Source organism: Lasioglossum baleicum, chromosome 11 (assembly GCF_051020765.1).
Source record: "Lasioglossum baleicum chromosome 11, iyLasBale1, whole genome shotgun sequence".
Taxonomy (NCBI): domain Eukaryota; kingdom Metazoa; phylum Arthropoda; class Insecta; order Hymenoptera; family Halictidae; genus Lasioglossum; species Lasioglossum baleicum.
The window spans coordinates 14,978,994-14,997,542 of record NC_134939.1 but is presented as its reverse complement, the minus strand read 5'-3'; the positions used below and the strand labels follow the sequence as shown (position 1 = coordinate 14,997,542).

At 38.0% G+C, this 18,549-nt stretch overlaps 1 protein-coding gene across 1 annotated transcript; it reads left to right on the top strand.

The window, feature by feature from the left end:
- Nucleotides 1-4,611: 4,611 nt before the first annotated feature.
- Nucleotides 4,612-18,549, top strand: LOC143213574 (zinc finger protein Elbow). Its single transcript, XM_076433560.1, has 2 exons — nt 4,612-5,075; nt 11,819-18,549. The coding sequence occupies exons 1-2, from the start codon at nt 5,013-5,015 to the stop codon at nt 13,217-13,219; spliced, it is 1,464 nt and encodes a 487-aa protein (XP_076289675.1). The 5' UTR covers nt 4,612-5,012; the 3' UTR covers nt 13,220-18,549.

Genomic DNA, 18,549 nt, shown 5'->3' with positions numbered 1-18,549 from the left:
AAAAACGAGCGCATCGATAATTACCGTTTAAAATGACGGATCAAATTAACTTACCTAATAACGCGCAGTTCCGTGATCAATACGAATATTATGTAAATCGACTTGTCTGTGTTGCACGTGTACGCGGTGCAATCATATAATTCGGTGAATAGTAATGAAGGGAAGTAACACTCGAATTTCCATGAAACAATTGATATGCATTTCGATGCAGCATGAACCTATCCACGTCTGCGGTCCATATACGACTACCATTACCGCCTCAATCTATTTCAGCCAAATTTATTAATCGTTACAATATGCATTCGAACCCAAGTTACGCATGCATTTTAAATGCATCTGCGGTAAATTTATTCCACAGACAATTTCTACCGATGCACAACGTTTCATTGCAACATTTCGAATAATACCATTATCACATTTCTTTAACCGTTTCAACTTTCCTGTCGCAACATCAACAAAGCTTTCATAAACATTGTGTGTGTGGAAATGTCACTTTTAAATGCATCAGTCTGTACATATTTAATGTTCTTTCTACTTTTTCCACTCATATTAACCCTTAGCCAGAGAGTCACCACTAAAAATTGCTGTACCATTATTCAGAATATCGTTTACACGATTAAATATATCGGTATCTAATCAATCACTAAACATCTAGGTACTGTATGAAGAATTAGACCAATTTCATATCCATAAAATTTTTTAAAAAATCATAAGGAATGGAAATATTCTAGGTCGAGTCTTTGCAGTAGTCTAAAGTGCAACGACAGAAAATACTGGAAATAAAATAAACAATATCATTTGTTTCAACTTAAATCTGTTTTTTGGGGGCTTGGGGGACATATAGATTTAGAATCTAGAAGGTTGAAAAGTGAGCTTAAGTAGCTAGTTATTATTTAGTAGATAGTAAAGCAACATATGAAATGTAACTGTTTCCGTCGCTTCCATTTATTACTACGTTTTTATTAACTTGCTTTCTTGTCTGTCTGTCCGTCTGTCTGTTCGGTACGAATTTTGTAATTGATTTTAAACCAACGTCTCGATGAGCTAGAAACTCGAAATTTTAAACATAGCTCACGCACACACAGAACTGCATGACAATGCAATATTTAAAAAAAAAATTTAAAAAGCGTATGTTCGACTTACAACCAAATGTTTAAATAATATTATAAAAGAATTGACATAGCACCACTTTCGTAGGCATTGCAGAAGGAACATACCTGGAGATGTATATTTATAATGGGCAATCATTTTTAAGAGAGTTTTGGAACGTAGTTTGCTCAGGCAACATGGCTTAGGCTCTCCAAGTATTTATTTTTACCACGATAGCCGCCATCATTCAAGGAACTCTGTGTAGGCTACGGTCGTAAATACGAATTATTTTATGTAGCTGTCGTAAAACCTTAGAATCTATTGTAAAAAAAAAAACTTCCTGTCTAGATGGTAAAGATCACGTAGGGCCAAGCAAGTTGTACTATTTAATTACAGGCCCCCACATTCATTCTTGACGGACAATCGGAAGTATTGTTTCGTTGTTTGGCTATTTAGCACACTGGTGACGTTTACTGCTGCCGCTGAGATATGACAGACGAACCTTTCATAATCCATACCTATTTGAGCTTTCACTGGAAGAGCCGTTTTACGGTAACCCTCAGACCTATGGGATCCTTCGGCTGGTGAAAGTGCAGCGTCGCATTGTAAATGTGAAGGGATAATGGTTGCCTTCGATTACGGTTGTCGAACTAAGAAATAACAGTCGAGAAGAAGGCTAATTTTTTATTATAAATTCGTAATTCGTATACATTTAACTGAACAAGCAAAAATAATAGAAAACTTAAAAATCTTCTTTTCGCAAATGAAAAAGAAAAAAATGTCCGATGTATGCCATAAATGAAGTTTAATTGGATGGTTCAAAAGAAAAGACTAAAAAAAACTTTTAAGTTGATTTTAAAAAAGTGTAATTTAATTATATGTATAAGGCCCATCGTTTTTACGTGTCACATGTGTACATGGCCAGTCAAAAACTAATAACAACGAACAAAATATCCATCCCAGTAATAGACAATTTCCTTTTCATATTTCACAAGTTCTGTTCAAACTAGAACTACAACTTGCCCGAATTTTTCTTTCTTTCCATCCAGAACTTCCAGCATTTTCAAAAAATTCAACGGTCCCTGTCTTAAATATAGAACCCATCGAAAAGTTCCATAAGTTTTTCGATCCTTGGTTAGAACGCTTGGAGTGGGTGAAAGAGTAATATGGAACGAGAATAGTGGAGAAGAAAGAAAGGAATCACCAGCAGGTAAGAGAAGAGAAGATAGAGGGGAAGAGAAAAGTGATGGCGGGGCAGGTCGAAGTAGGAGTCGCAGGGGCACCTCGCACAAGTTGACACGTGGTTGGTCGGGTCGCTTGCACTCGGCAAAAGTGTCGGCGCAGCGCGTACCGACAGCGACCACCGTGTCTCGAACATCACCGCCTCCATTGCCGTTGTCGCCGACACCGCTGCGTCGCCTTTAGCTCTTCCGCTCGTATTGGTTAGTCAACCTCCTCTTTGTATTTGTCCTTTTCGTCACCACACAATCATACCGCAGACGGAGCATCAGAATAGAATCTTTTCTTTTATGTCTTTTGTATATCTCGTCTCAGCTAAACGTTCTCCGGAATTTTCGTTTTAGTTTTCGCTCGGATTTCAACTCTTCCGCGTGCTCGGGTCTTTCCCGACCCAATCAGATTTTCATATACATATATTTAATACTACAAGAACTACGGGACCCGTCACAAAACCCATCAGAAAAATGAGTAGGTGTAATTTAAAACGGTGAAAATATTAGAAAAATGTTAAAATACTGCAATATTATTTTCAACATATTAAACATATTACGATAGAAAATGAACTTTCACTATACACTCCAGTTTTAAAATTTATTAACAGCAAATACGATCGATAGAAGAAACATATATTTACTCCAGTTTGTGTTGCGAGTCAAGTAAAAAATTTTTATTTTGCATAAGAGGTACATCTACTGGTAGTGGGGATTGCAAACGAATCAAATTTCATAGAATGGACCTTCCCCCTCTTCAACAAAAATTGTTGTTCGGTAAATAACTCCGATCTGCAAGAATTTCTGAATTATCCTCTCTCCAGAATTATTCTCTTTTAACCAACATGTAATTTCAGTGCTTAGAATATATGTAATACATCGTGTAATTCTCCATTAAATAAACATACACCCAAAAATGTTGAAAGGACTAAACTGGCAATCAGCTAAGCCGAACACCCTGAATATGTTTGGGGAACCCCGTTATCACAAACGAAATACATATTAGGTTACTCTACAAAATATCGTTCCCTATCTCAGTTTATATAAACATTTATATCGTGTTTCGACCACGCACTTCCAATAAAAGAGAAAAATATACATATCTCAGGTTACGGTGTGAACGGACGTTGCAACTGTAAGTTTGCATTCCTTAATTCAAACGAATCCTTTTGTACACGTGTTCCACAATAATTAAAGAAAATGCACGAAAAATTGAGTTTTTGATAGAAGACCTTCTTTTCTGGCATAGTTGTGCGATCAACTTATACTGCAGGGTGTTTTGGCTAAAACAGGACACCTAAATATCTCTTCAGGTTATTGTGATGCAAAAAATATTTGTTACGTAATGTGCATGGTGTCAATGGACCAAATATCTGGCACGAATATTTTTTTCCCAAGGTCATTTTTTCGGAGTTGTCATCAATGTTTTTTGATACATAACTACATTTTTATTTTATTGCATCGGGTAACTGATCGAAAAATATATTCATATATGTATAATAACATTTTTAAATGTTCAATATAGGCCCACATAAAAAAGTTGTAAAATGGATCTTTTAGTATTTTCTCTACAATTCTCCGACCAATTGCAATTTTCGAAAAAATTTCTTTTCACATCCTGTAGTTAACTAAGTGCTCTAGCTTCCGAAAAAAGTTTGAATCGTATAGTCCAATATTAAAAAGATTATCGCGTTTTTTAGAGCGTCCGAATATTAATGGGAGTCATTGTATGTTTAACTGTATGTACTGTTTACGTGGCTACATTTAAGTGGCAATTCTCAATAATTGAGGAGATGTTGACGAAACTTAAAGTATTAAAGTGGGTTCCTCCTTATAATATTGACAACTTCCTTAAAAGTCTTAATATTAATGCGCTAAAGATAATTAATGAGTTTTTTAAAAAATGTGATATTAATTTATAAAGAAGAGAATTAGACTTAGTTAACTTAAGACATAAGCTGTACATCTTTACCTTATTTTATATTTTTGTACTCTAACATGTAACATACATCTATGGGTCAATAGTGGTCTAGGCCAATAATGGCCTAGGATGTTATTAATAAAAAAAAAAATTGTACCGAAACAGTCCTGCAGAGAAAAGGTCTCGGAAAATATACAATGATTGTATTGTAATAATGTAATCCTGTTGATGAGGAGGTAAATAGAGTTGCCAACTTTGCCGAGCGAGCAGCGAAGGGGTAAGCTTCGGCGAGAAGCGCGTCGCGGCGCGGCACGGCGGCGGGGTGAGTCAGCTGAACGTTGATCGACGGTGGTCGGTGGTGGGGGGTAGGGGGCGGCTCGGCCGGCCGAACGCGGAACAGTGCGCGAACCTAGTCAGTCGCGATTCGAAGTCGGCCGCGTGAACAAAGTGTTGTGTGTTGTGTAATGCGTATCGTGTTGTACACCTTCTTTCATTTTTCTCGACGTCCTCGTGTATTGTGTTCACGGCACGTTGGAAGAGAATTGTGTGTACACGAGAGAACGCAGCTGAAAGGCCGCTAAATGGCTTCGTTTACGTGCACCTCCGTCGTTTCGTCGCTACGGATATAAAAGGAAGAGTTACGGGAAAGTGTTCACAGGATTCGTCGGGGGTTTTATTTACCATTCCTCGGCGGTCTGTCGCGTGTGATCACAGTGTGTTTTATCCGTTCAACAGAGAATTGTGCGAAGAAAGGAGGCGAACATCTTTCGACAATGCTTACTTCCAGCGCGAATCAGTATCTCCGTCCGGAATACCTTACGCCTCTGCCTACAACGGTTTGTGTTGTGTTTTTCTATCTACTTATTTTTCCTTACCTGCGCTGCAAGCAACCACGACGTAAATAGTGTGCCCCGTGTACAAATATCCGAAACCTGCCCGAATTCTTTCGTCGACTTATTCTAAAGTGCGGTTCACACCGAAACACTGAGATTTCCGTAACAAGGAATTAGAATTTCGCTCTACCCTCTCCAGTTTACTTTTAAACTTGTATTTGTCGTGATCATTCGCGGAATTAATTTCCAATGCCAATTAATTTAGCTAGAAATGTTTGTTCAGTTCTTTGATGATTGATCACTAGACAGCGGATTTCGTACATTTATGGCAAGAAAGAGTAGGTGTAATTTAATACAGTAAACAGATTAGAAAATGTAAAAGTGCTGGTATATTATTTTCAGCCTATTTTAAATATATTCAGGAAGATGATAAATTTCTATTTCACTCCAATTTTGTTGCAATGCGGGTAGAAGTTTTTTATTTTGCATAAAGATCCGCAGTCTATTAATCATATTTATATTCTTTAGGAAAAGACGTAACAGAAGGACGCTCGGATTTGAATACAAAGGTGAAATAGCTAAGTTGTGAATTAGAAATTATTAATTAATAAACAATATACCGCGCGGTGTCCTTTATTCGTTAGTGGCCAAATATTTTCGAGTTATATCAAAGCGTGAATAATTTTAAAGAGTTGCGGCGCTCATCTGTCGAGTTTCAAAACTAGGGTAACGTAAATGACTAAACGGAGTAATTCGAAATCGATTTGTTAATATTGGCGGGTAGAATGCCGAACAATTAAACTTTGATGATACGGTGTCAATGTAATAAAAGCCCCGCCATCGGGTCGTTATTAAACTCAATATGAAATAAATACCGCGAAGGACAATCGTTTCGACGGTCCCATTAATCGCGGCTGTCGGCGTTTCGTTAATCTCGACGGGAATGCATTTCACGTCTTACGCTTTAACTCCTGTAAACTATTTTGAGGACAGCGAGTGCTGGCAACGTTTCTGCTCGAACGTACACTGATTTACGAGCGTTGTAAATCAAAACGTGATTCGGTAATACAATGCTGTGGGGATAGTAGTGCCGGGTAAAATATTATTCCGAATTGTAAATAGTCTGTTCTACTTTAGACCGTGCGAATAGTTCTGGAATCGAATATCTTTTATTTTCGCGGTGGTGTTTTTAAATAGTTTTTGTATTTTATTTGAAAACGGACTTTTAAATATTTCTGTGCATGTACATACTTAGTTACGTGTATGTATTATATCATTCCACCTCCAGGGAAACAGTAGAACACATTTATGTCTGTTTTGTTACACGGAAATGCTTTGAGGAAATCTTTAAAATACAAGTTAAATTCCTTTTTAAAAAAATTTTTCTTGTTCACGATGGGTGATCGCAAATTTGGATGATTAGGTATTTTCTACATTAATTTTCTTGTTACCTAGAAATATTTACAGTGCGTATTTGAAATTAATTGAAATATAAAATTGGAGTACCCAATTTTTTATTGAAATAATTTCCCAAAAATCTAATGACTACTAAAACAATTATTTCACCCAAAATGTACAGCGCGGAAGGATAGGGGAAGGGGGGTTTACTCCAAAAATGAATTCTCTTTGTTCCCCTTACTTTTACTAACTTTTTAATTTTCCAACTTTTATTTCTTGCAAATAGAATGTAACTCTTTTCGCAATGTAGATTTTATAGCGCATTTTATAGTACAATCAATTATTGCTATTTGACAAACTGAGTAAAATTTCATTAGAAAATGATATCAATATAAATCAATATAAAAGGAACCCCGAGGTTGAATAATCAAAATATAAACGTGCGCGTTATACATCGAAAAAACTGAATTTGAAAAGCAATTATTTATATTAACAATATGTACGGGGTTTATATCGAAACAAAAGTGAATTACATACATGGCACTTGCAATAGAAAGGTTTAAAAATTTTTAGACAGTTACAACTTACAACATGGGTAGTACATGATGCAATAAATATTCGCACTAGTGCAGCTGGTCTATGTTCTAATTTTCCTTACGCGAGCCGTATCACATACATACATTTTTATGGTGTTGTAGCTAAGTACGGATTTCCACAACAAAAATCTGGTTTTATTGAAATTTCACGACAGTAATACATATTAGACAAGGAACAATTTTTTAAACAACATTTGCATTGTATATGATATCATTTTTAACATGTTCACTTTCCTTGTTTCTTGGATAAACATTGTAAACGTGTACATAACATCTTTTTCCTTTGAAGCCTATTAAAAATTGGAATTTAAAAAACTTTCTACGAGATTGCCTTCGCTTTAGCAGAAAAATCTGTTTATCTGAAGAATTCTGTGTGAATTTCCAGTGGGGAAGACCGTTTCTCGTATTATCTAACTTGCTGCAATCTGCAATCCTACGAGAGGACTTCATGAACTGGAGACCATTTTCGTTCTCGCGTAGACACTTTTTAATTTTCTGCTGCGAAATAATAACATTGAAGATACTGAGTTGTAACGCTTTTTGGCTTTGGTAAACGCCTTCAGCAGAGAGGATTAGTATAATCTCGTGTACGCTGTTTAATAACTTCATTTTTGCTCCTAATAATTTTTTATGAAACGGAACAACGGAATCAGTATTTCCACAAGGGGACAGCGGATTTTATGCACATATTTGTGACAAAAATGAGTAGGTGGAATTTGAAACACAGTGAAACATACGAAGAATTTAAAAATACTATTACACATACATATTATCTAGAACATGTTACGGAAGAGAAAATAAATTTCTTTTTCATTTCAGGTTGTACATTTATATTTTGCATACAGATCCGCTGTCTAGCTGTGAGATAAATAATCAAAGTTTAAAGTGCGGTAACTAAAACTTGCAGTGTATATTTTTGTACCGTAAATTATATTAATATAAAACTATTAAACAATAGGAGTAAAAGCATTTCCGTGATTTTTTGACGCCAATATAAATAAAACTATGTTAGCTAGATGAGAATGAACATCCGGTCGGGTAAGGGTTGGTAAATTGCGATTTTAATTTTCAACGGGAAATCTGGTTTCTTGTTAATTGGTTGCCGTATATTGTAAACAAGAAGACTGGTCGAGATTGCAATAGATAATAAACCACACCGTTTGTGGCGTCATTATCAAGTAAATATGCAATACGCTCATGGTATTCCCGTGCATCCCCTTTAGTGAACGGGGCAAGAGCATGCGTAGTGTTTCGATTGGTATCACGAGCATAAAGCAACAAGTAATTGACACTATTATCAAATATCTTGTTACGAAAACGGAGTAAAATTTTGTTGTTGAAATGCTGTTTAAACGTTTCTAATATCGTCTAAAGTGAATTGTACCGGGTGTCGCACAATGAGAGACAGAATCGAAGTACATTTAGTAATATAATTACTAGACGGCGGATTTTTATGAATTTGTAAAGAAATTAGCTGAGTAAAATATGTATAATAAGAATACTACTATGTTTTTACTGTAAAAAATCTATTAAAGGATGAAACGAATTTTTATTTAACTCCTGCTGCCCACAATCGTTGCAAAACATTTTTATTTTGCATAAAGATCCGCAGTTCAATAATTACCGATCAATAATTCAAATTCGGTGTCCATTGCGTAGGACAATCTACCTTAACACATAGATATTTCAATTACATGTTTTGTGCCTCGGACAATAATAAAAATTTTCATACGGTAAGGATAAAACATGATTAGAAAAAACTTATGAAATGTTAAAGAACAAAAATTCTATCGAGGCAGTTAATGCTTTCAGTTTTTCTTTAATAATTAACGATATACTTCTAACATGACTCTGTGTGTAAAAATTAGTTCTTATATGAAAGATCTTCGGTCAGTAGTACTTAAAAAAAAATTATAGGCTAAGCCAAGCTGAGGAAGGTCATCATTTCATTTGTGACCTCAAACTTATAAATTAATTTTTCGGATCTAGGACCGTTTACCGATTAAAAAATTCTGCCTTCTGAACAGTAAAATGAGTATAATTTATGGATTTAAATCCGCAGTTCTGCAATCAAGTTTACGATTCTGCGTAAAATTGAGAATAATTCATGAAGAAAAAGAAGCACACTAGATCAATGCATACGAAATGTAGTTTTTCTGCAGATTAGGTAACCGACGGATTATCTCGCGCCACGTTAAAAAATTCATCCGATTATTCGAAGTTGGTAACAAAATTACTTGCATGTTTATGTGTCAGAAGCGATAATGGAATATTTTAATTCTATTATCTGTCTTCCCTATAATTGGGTACGCGAAGGGGTACGTACAATTTAAAACAGTGGACATATTAAAAAGATTTAGGGCCACCAGTGTATTAGTTTCACCTTGATAACATAATTAAAAGAAGACAGAAATTTTCATTTGGCTCCTGTGTCTTGCTGCAAACATTTTTTATTTTGCATGAAGATCCGCAGTCTAGTAATTATCATTATGCGGCACATTTTTTCTTAACATATTTATTTAAATTGTTCTAAATTTTAGCGAGTAATTACTTTAATTCACTGATACTTAAAGTTACACGGTTTTAAAAAGTGAATGCAACTAGCGGTATAACCAAAAAAGTTACACGTACACTGTGACACGAAAAAGAAACAAAAATAAATTTTTAAAAATGTACTGAATGTCTCAAATGTACAATGTCTCATTTTCGAATTAAATCTGCAAAATTTCTCCAAGCTCCAAAAAATGCAATCCTATATTTTCCGATCTTTCGCAAACTTATAAGTACATATACACTTGTATTTTTACACATCATTCATCTTTAAGATCTACTACGTGCCACGAGACACTGTGACTATCAATCCCCATTAATCATATAAATTTCAATTTACAATTACGAGCCGCGTGGTAATTGAATAAAACGGGCGAAGCACAATTTCGGTATGAAAACCATCTGCGAGAAATCCGCAACGACATAAAAGGAATACAGTCGAGCTGTGTGACGCGGCGAAAAAAGAGGACTAGTATTCTTCGCGGCAATAAAAGTTAGCGACGGCGATGAAAAGACGGAGGACGGTATTACCGGATTAAAATATTATGCCGGGACGTTCCGTTAACTTTTGCGGAGGCAATTAACATACAGCTTTAACCGTAATTTCGTAATAGCCTGTTGCAATTCACGGCATTAATATCTGTCGGCGTCGCGCCATTAGCAGAAGCAACCGTAAACGGTGGGGGATAGTTGCATGAACGTTGTATTTTAATTACATCAAACATCTGTTCGACGGAACGTATCAGCCGCGAGAAATATTGTTCCTCTATACGCTAATTATACCAACTGCATCATCTCGGCTGGTTTCCGAGGCGATTGCTCGATCGGCGCCAATATTAAATTATCGTCGGACATTCTCAACGGGCGATAGCGGCTGTACCACAAGACTATGTATTAATTATCAGCGATGTTTCTACATTCTTTCATTCGACGCTCGTTATTTACTTTTATCGCGTGATCGCAAGATTTGTGCAATCCGTAAGACGATTATATATTCTCGAAACGTTTTATTAGATCGGCTTCAATATGCAACGAGCGTGCCGATTGTAACAGGGACCCCGTTAAATGCTCGTAGCTCCGGACCGACGGCAACCATTTAACAAGTTTCTACCTGTAACATGAAACTTATTTCACATAAATTCACTCATGCCAGACACGTACGATTTTATAGGCCACGATCAAAAGACGAGGAGCGATAATCCTGTGAATTCGAAATGTTTCAAATTTATTACGACCAATTAAAGATACATCCACTGGAAATTATTAGCGGACGACTATATTATGTAGTATTTATAAGATAGCTTCTCTGTCTGGGTTATATATTTTCTGGATGAGCTCCTTTTGAACTCGTAGACGTTAACATTCTTTTTTAAAATCCATTTCTTGATCGATGCTAGACGTTTACCGGCTCGTGAAATAACATTAATAAATTGTGACATCTGTTGAATCATCTGGAACATTGATTTTATTTCATTTCTACACGGGAAATGCAATATTGTGCATTTCTTCGTGTTGTTTCATATGTTCTTGTTATTTATCTTGAATGTGAGTTTTGTCACTTATGTAAGAATGTCGGTAGAAGTATTAAGACGATATCTTTTAACATATTTAAAACTGTCATAATAATATACAAATAAACATTGAATTTATGATAATTTTAGTTTCTAACATTAAATTCCTCGGTCGTTTTCAATGAAATGGATTCATAGTTTATCTTCCATTTCTCCTTTCTTGAAACAATTCATTCAGATTACGTTTTAACCCGTTTGCATCGTTAGTTTGTTGTTGTTATTATCAATATGTACAAATGACTGAAATAATAAGTGTTTTTTGAATTTTGACATTTTTCTACTGTGCTGTAATCAGAGAAAATTGATCAGAAAATTGAAAATTGATAACTTTTCCTTCTTCCTTATGATGTAAATGCATCCGCTCAATGATTCAATGTATTCGAAATACCCTCCGCTATGTCTACCCTAAACCATCCACAAATATTTGATCGCTATGAATTTCAAAAAAATATATCCGGATAGACACATCCGAGACATATACGCCCGCGTAACCGCGTCGACGAACGTGTTCCGGCAGTTTCCATAAAATATTATCGAAGCAAAAGTAACGAAGTCCCACCATGCTACCGGCGATTCCTACCCAGAGAGATTCTCTTCACGCAGATGCTCTTACAGTTTATTTTGGTTACAGTTGGATGCGAAGAAGAGTCCCCTCGCTCTGCTCGCTCAAACCTGCAGCCAAATAGGAGCCGACACGCCGTCCAATAAATCTCTGCTAGGCTCGTTGGACAAACCGTCGAGTAACAAATCGTCGAAGTCGGATCAATCACGTGAAAAATCGTCGCCGGCTGTCGCGCCGACGTCAACAGAACCGAGCAAGACCAATTTCAAGCCGTACGAGTCGTGTTTGGGTCGTGAGAAAGCAGCCAGTCCGGATGAGCAGAGGTCAGCATCTAGTCATTCGACGTCTGGACGATCGAGAACACCTGGCGGCGGTAATAAACGATGTTCGAGTAATCAGAGCGCCTCTTCGGTTCGCGCGGTGACGCCGCAAGGTCGGAAAACTGCGACGCCGAACGGCGACGTAGCCCGGGAATCGCCAGCATCGAGAACATCAACGGCGAATCTGTCGCAGCTCGATTCAAGTTCGTCACAGCCAGTTGTCGTAAGCAGTCCGTCGTTGCAGGTGAAACCTTCGTACAGTCCCGCGGGTGTGCTAGCGATGACGGATCCGTCCATCAAGGATCTTCCTCTGGGTACTTTCAAGCCGGGAGTTAGTTTAGCCACGACGTCCGCATATCTCGGCTACAGCCCACAGTTGCCTATAGACGTGATGGCCAGCTCGTTAATGTCCCAACACCACGCAGCCTTGAAGAACGGCCTGGTATCCGGGAATCCGTATCTGAGTTACGCCAGGCTGAAGAGTGCTTCGGGACCGGACACTCTGATGCCGGTGTGCCGGGATCCGTACTGTACCGGTTGCCAATTGAACTCTCATCTCTTCGCTAGCTCGGCGAGCGCGGTTGCTAACGGGAAATTAACGTCCACGACTGGTAGCACACAGGGCACCTGTCCCGCCGGTTGTGCTCAGTGCGATCACAAGCCTGGCGCACCCTACGGAGCCTTGGGGGTTGCTGCTTACGCTCATGCACAATTGGCTGCGTTGGCCGCAGCCTCGCAGCTTCCCTACGTTTGCAACTGGATCGCCGGCGACACCGCTTACTGCGGCAAAAGGTTCTCCACGTCGGACGAGCTGCTCCAACATCTCAGGAGTCACACTAGTGTCTCGACGAGCGGTGCCACCGATCCTTCAGCGGCGGCCCTGTCTCTTCTGTCGCCCTCCGTCGGACTACCGCCGACGCATCCTTTGTTCTCCAGAACTTATCCGACGCCACCTTTGAGCCCGCTCGCGACGGCGCGTTATCACCCGTACGGGAAACCCTCGCCGCTTCTGCCGCCGTCTTTATCGTCCCTGGGTCTACCGCTTCCACCACCTCATCCTCACAATCCTGCAGGCCTGCCACCCTATTTCTCCCCGTACTCACTGTACGGAGCACCTCGTCTAGGTGCCGCATCCGGCATGCCGCAATGAGTCCTTCATCATGAACCTTGCCCATGATTGGACACGTAGGAAACTATCAACCGTTTAACTGTGATCCATGTTATGAGTACGAAGTAATGGAGTGTGTTTGATATATATATATATATATATGGAAGTATGAGAACCGGGAGACACCACCCCGAAGACAACGGATTTCGGAGAGCGAACAAGTATTATTGCTAAGGTAACCTCATCGTAATCTCATTAGACGAATAAATTGGTTGCTTGATGCTATCCGCGGTAACGTCCCGAATACGATCGAGCGATTCTCTGGTGCTTCTCTTTTTTCGTTTCTTCAGTTTTCGCGTATCGCGTCGGATCATTCCGCCGAATCGATTTGTCGTTGAACCAGACACTTCTTCGGTCATTGTACCGATTCAAAGTGAGGATGCTGACGAACAGCAGTTTTATACCGCATCGAAATGACAGAATTTCTCTTTTTTCTCGTTCATCACGTTGTGACAAAAAGGAGGAGACCCTGCAGGAAAATTCATTGCTTTAGTATCTTGTTGTTCTCAACAGCCTATCAAAATGTTAACGAATATCATTTTGAAAACTTCGAAGCTTTTCTTCATTGCGAGTAAATGGCTTGCTCTTCATTACACATGTATTTTTCAATAGATACTTACAGTAGCAGTGAAGTAATAAGAAAAATGATTGCTACAGAAATCGATCAGTCCATTCTTGCACTAATACAGATTGTTTTTATTTTGTATGTACATTTTGTACTAAGCAGAGTTCTTGATATGCAGATAGTTAGGGTGAACTGTACAATGATTGGCACCCTGAGCCAAAATCGAAGTAAAAATCATTTTATCTTTTTTTTTTATTATAAGCTAATAGAGATTTTTCAGCAAAATCAAACAGTTTTATATAAAATATATTCAGTGAATAACAATCGTAAGACAAATAGTACAGTCGTTGGTACAGTAAGAAGTAAACGTTAAACAGGCTATTTGTTTTATAATTAAACATATACGCACTTATTACCAGTGCTGGGCCAATTCAAATAAAAAGTATTGGAAATAGTAGTTACAATACCTTTATTCAAATAAAGTAGTATTTCAGCATTTATTTTATTTCCTAGTTCTACATAGAAAAATAGTTGAAAATATCTATTTATTACACATGTATCGAAGCTATTAATTGAAGTAACATTTGCTGTGCGATGTTTTAGAAATAATATTGGGTTGGCAAATAAGTTCGTTCGGTTTTTTACATTGGTATAAATCGGAAAAACCGAACGAACTTATTTGCCAACTTAATATTTGCCGTTTCAATCAAAAGTGGCAATAACTACTGCAGTGCCAGCAATAGTACAGTTTACCCTACCCAGTGCGTTGGTAGGTTCATCGAGAAATCTTCGGTCAGAAGATCCGAGAGAGGACGGCGGCGAGTATTACTGTATCAAGCGTTTAACTGTGATTTTTCGCGCGAGGATAACGGAGTGTACCGTTGAAAGGGAGCAAATCTGAGAAGAACGTGTGCCTGAAAGAAAAATCCCAATGGCCGCGCCGTGTAATTATGAATCGTCGACGCGCCTTTAACAGGCTCTTTTGTATAATCGCGGCGTTACGATGCTTCCCCGGTGCTTAATCTTAATATCATGCCGCGTGCTCGCTCTGTTTGCTTCGCGGTTCAAATTTCCCGACGCTCACCTGCCTCTCCGGTCGTAATTTTCATCGCGAATCTAAAACGTTTTACGCCCTTCGGTGGCTCTCGCGTTTCATGCGCGTGTGCGCGCGCGAGATACGCGGCCAGAAGCGATTTTTCCTGTTACTGCCGTTAATGAATTTTCGTTCAGCCCGCCCGATAATTTTTCGATTAAAAATCATTCCCCGCCTCGGCGTACGAGAGCGTTCTCTGCAACAGTCACGCGTTCCGGTCGGCTCGGCTGCGGCCGACGTGTTACTTAATTTCGGAGGAATTAAACGAGTGCCACGGGTAACGTTGAAAAACCAATGTTCAACTGTGATTTCCGAGTGAGAAAGGTGTAACGTGCGTGTGAGTGAGACATGTCGTGCTTCCGCTACAGAGAGAGAGTTATTGTACGTGTATATAAAATATGTATGTGTATGCGTGACTCTAGAATTTATCGATACACGCGCAATCACGGAGTCGTGCTCGAGCCTCGTGCACTGTTCGCGTTCGTCTGACCCAGAAGCACACTTTTTCTTTTTAACCAGTCGCTCCTTGCCGTGGATATGTATATCAATTAATTTCACGCCAACCTTTTATACGTATTACGATCGACTTATCAGTAGACTGCGGATCTTTATGCAGAGTAAAAATGTTTTGCATTGATCGTGGGAACCAGTAATAACGTAAAAATTGATTTAATCCCTTAACGACTTTGTTACGTTCTTGAATTTTTAAAAATCTTTTACTGTTTTAGATCTCGCCCAACCAGTTTCTTCATAAATGCATGAATATCCGCGGTCTACTTGTCAGCAGAGTTGGGCAAAATGTAATTTCAATTACAATTTCTTACCGATTACTGTAATTTGAAATTGCAGAAATACTAGAAATTGGTCATTGCAATTACTTGACGAATCACTGTAATTATTACCAATTACCAATTACAATTACATGTAATTCGTAATTTTATTTCTGCAATTACAACATTAATTAGATACCTACTCAATGGAAACGTCTAAAAAAGAACAAACAAAAAGCATATGCTAGGAAATATTTATTATTCATTAAATATTTATTTGTAGCTAATTATTCGATATTTCACAAAAACGATTACCATTACTTTTCAAAATGACCCTCATTTCAAAGTTGGAGTCGGATAATATATAACATATGCTTTTTGTTTGTTCTTTTTAGACATTTCCAATGAGTAGGTATCTAATTACTTTTTTTTAGTGCCATTTTAGCGTTTAAGTAATTGCAACTGCCAATGACAATTACTTGTAATTGCATTAAAATTGCTTGAAATTGCAGAAATAAAATTACAATTACATGTAATTGTAGTTGGTACTTGCAATTACTTTGGCTCAACCAGTAATTGTCGAAGGGATAATTGCAATTACTTAACACGATTACAGTAATTGTAATTGAGTCTAACAATTACTTCAGTGTAATTGTTCTTTTAAACCACTAATTTGTATATTTTAGACCATTTAACCGTTTTCTTATCGTAATTGCAGTTAAGTTTTGCCCATGTAATTGAAGATGTAATTAAATACTCATGTAATTAATTACTGCCCAACTCTGCTTATCAGTTACGTATACAGCATTGGAACATTATTGCAACACGATTTTCTAGAACAGTGCACAAGGGTGAAAGAACGTTAGCAACTTAACAATTCTGTATTTGGACGACTTTGGCCACGGCCGTCTCCAGTACATTTGGCAACGCTGTCTCAGTCCGATCTGAAGTTGTCCGCGTTATATCGCGGCCGTCTCTGAATTGTAAGGAACAGCCCGTGATTGGTAACGAACGTGATCGAATCAGTTCACGTCATTTCTACACGTGACCTGACCGCTGCATGGGAAATAGCGCGGTAGAAGGGGAAAGTAGAGTGGGGACACAAGTTTTAATCTGGCAACTCTGGATCGGACTGATGTGCGGTGTTGCCATATCAAATGTTCAGGCCGGTACCAGAGACGGCCGTGCTTTGGCACAAACGAGATAATCGTTCCTAGCTGTTTGTTTTTCGTTTTTGGTGGGAACGACGGGCCTGGCGAGAATGCACCAGTGATTTCGGTGCGAACGTAACGATTATTCGAACATTTTCGCCGCCATGCACGTGTACGGCACCCGATCGCTCAAACTGCACCGCAACTTGTTATCCGCGATCAGAGGATAAATAGATTACAGGATCCAATTGTAGGTTTAACGAGGAGAAAACTAGGTTTGTCAGCGCGGTTATTCATCTCTTTTCACACTTTGTGCCTTTTTTCTATTATCAGTCATATGCTCATGACTATAACGGACGTGTGATACGATTCTTTTACTCGACGCCAGCACCACCTATGCTCGGTGGCTAACAAGATGGCGGCGAAGACGTTCAAGTAATAATTGAAGGTTCTTTTAAGACGATCGTCGAGGTTAGAAATTGATAAACAAATTGAAAAGTGTGTTCTCTTCTGGGAGATGTACAGTTTCGACGACGGTGCAGGCATACTCTTTCTCTCTCTCTCTCTTTTCATTCTCTCTGTCTCTCTCTCTCTCTCTCTCCGTAATTGCGAGCCATTCGAATTAATGTAATGCAATCAGTCTATGTGTAGTATTTATGAACTAACTATCTATTGCTAACCTTCATTGTAATTACTGTACATTTGTTCATAGATATGTAGGGTGTAAGTCTAAAGAAAAAAAAAAGAAAAATGATTTTTCGACGCAGCGGAGCTCAGTGATAATCAGAGCTGGGTAAAATTTAGAGGAAAAAGAACTATTTCGAGTACTGTTCAACATCATCGCGCGCTTTTACGGTTTAGATGAAATGATATTTTCAATAGAAAAGGGAATCTCTCGGCAAATCAAATATTTTCTTGGCGACTGAAGTAAATTTAGAAATGAAATTGTATCGCGCCTCGAGTAACCATAACATTTGGCAGAGTAGATTTATTGATACATTTATTTTACTAAACGGAAATATATTGCAAGATAATACCCCTCTCTGTCTCTCTCTCGCGCTGTTTTCAAAGTTCCCCGAATGAAATTCTATTTTTAAATACTATTTTGTAAAATTTATTACGACATAAGATATTTTATTTTGAATGTTGTACACAGGATTCCGGATAAAATAGACTGTTCACGGTTTGAAATAACTTTTACCCAGCGCTGGTGGTAATAGACGCGTGTATGGATGATTAAACAGATTTCTGGTTAGGATGGCGACTATATCGTGTCTATATTTTTGCGTAACCAAAGTTTTAGTAATCGATTGATAATTTCGTAGCGTTTTACGGGTTCCTCTATAACAGCGTTATGTAGCGGGATTGAAAAGCCGAGAAAAAAAAAGTATTCCGAGATATTTAGTTGTAAATAGATTTATTTTATCGTATACGAGAATGTATATGTATGATATGTATACATATGTAATTGCTATTATTATGATCAAAGACATTCTGAATGTCGGGACAATCTTTTGACTTGTAAAAGCAAAACCTCTGGTTATTCGTTAGACGTATAGTAATTAGTTTCTACTTCGATCTGAATTTTGTATTTTTTATTATATTATTTCGTCTTGGAACGCATAATGAGATCTGTGTTGACTTGTTGATTCTACTATTATTGTTCTGCATTACGTAGTGCTCTTTGATACCCTATTAAAGTGAAATATATGAGAACATATTTCGTATCGGAA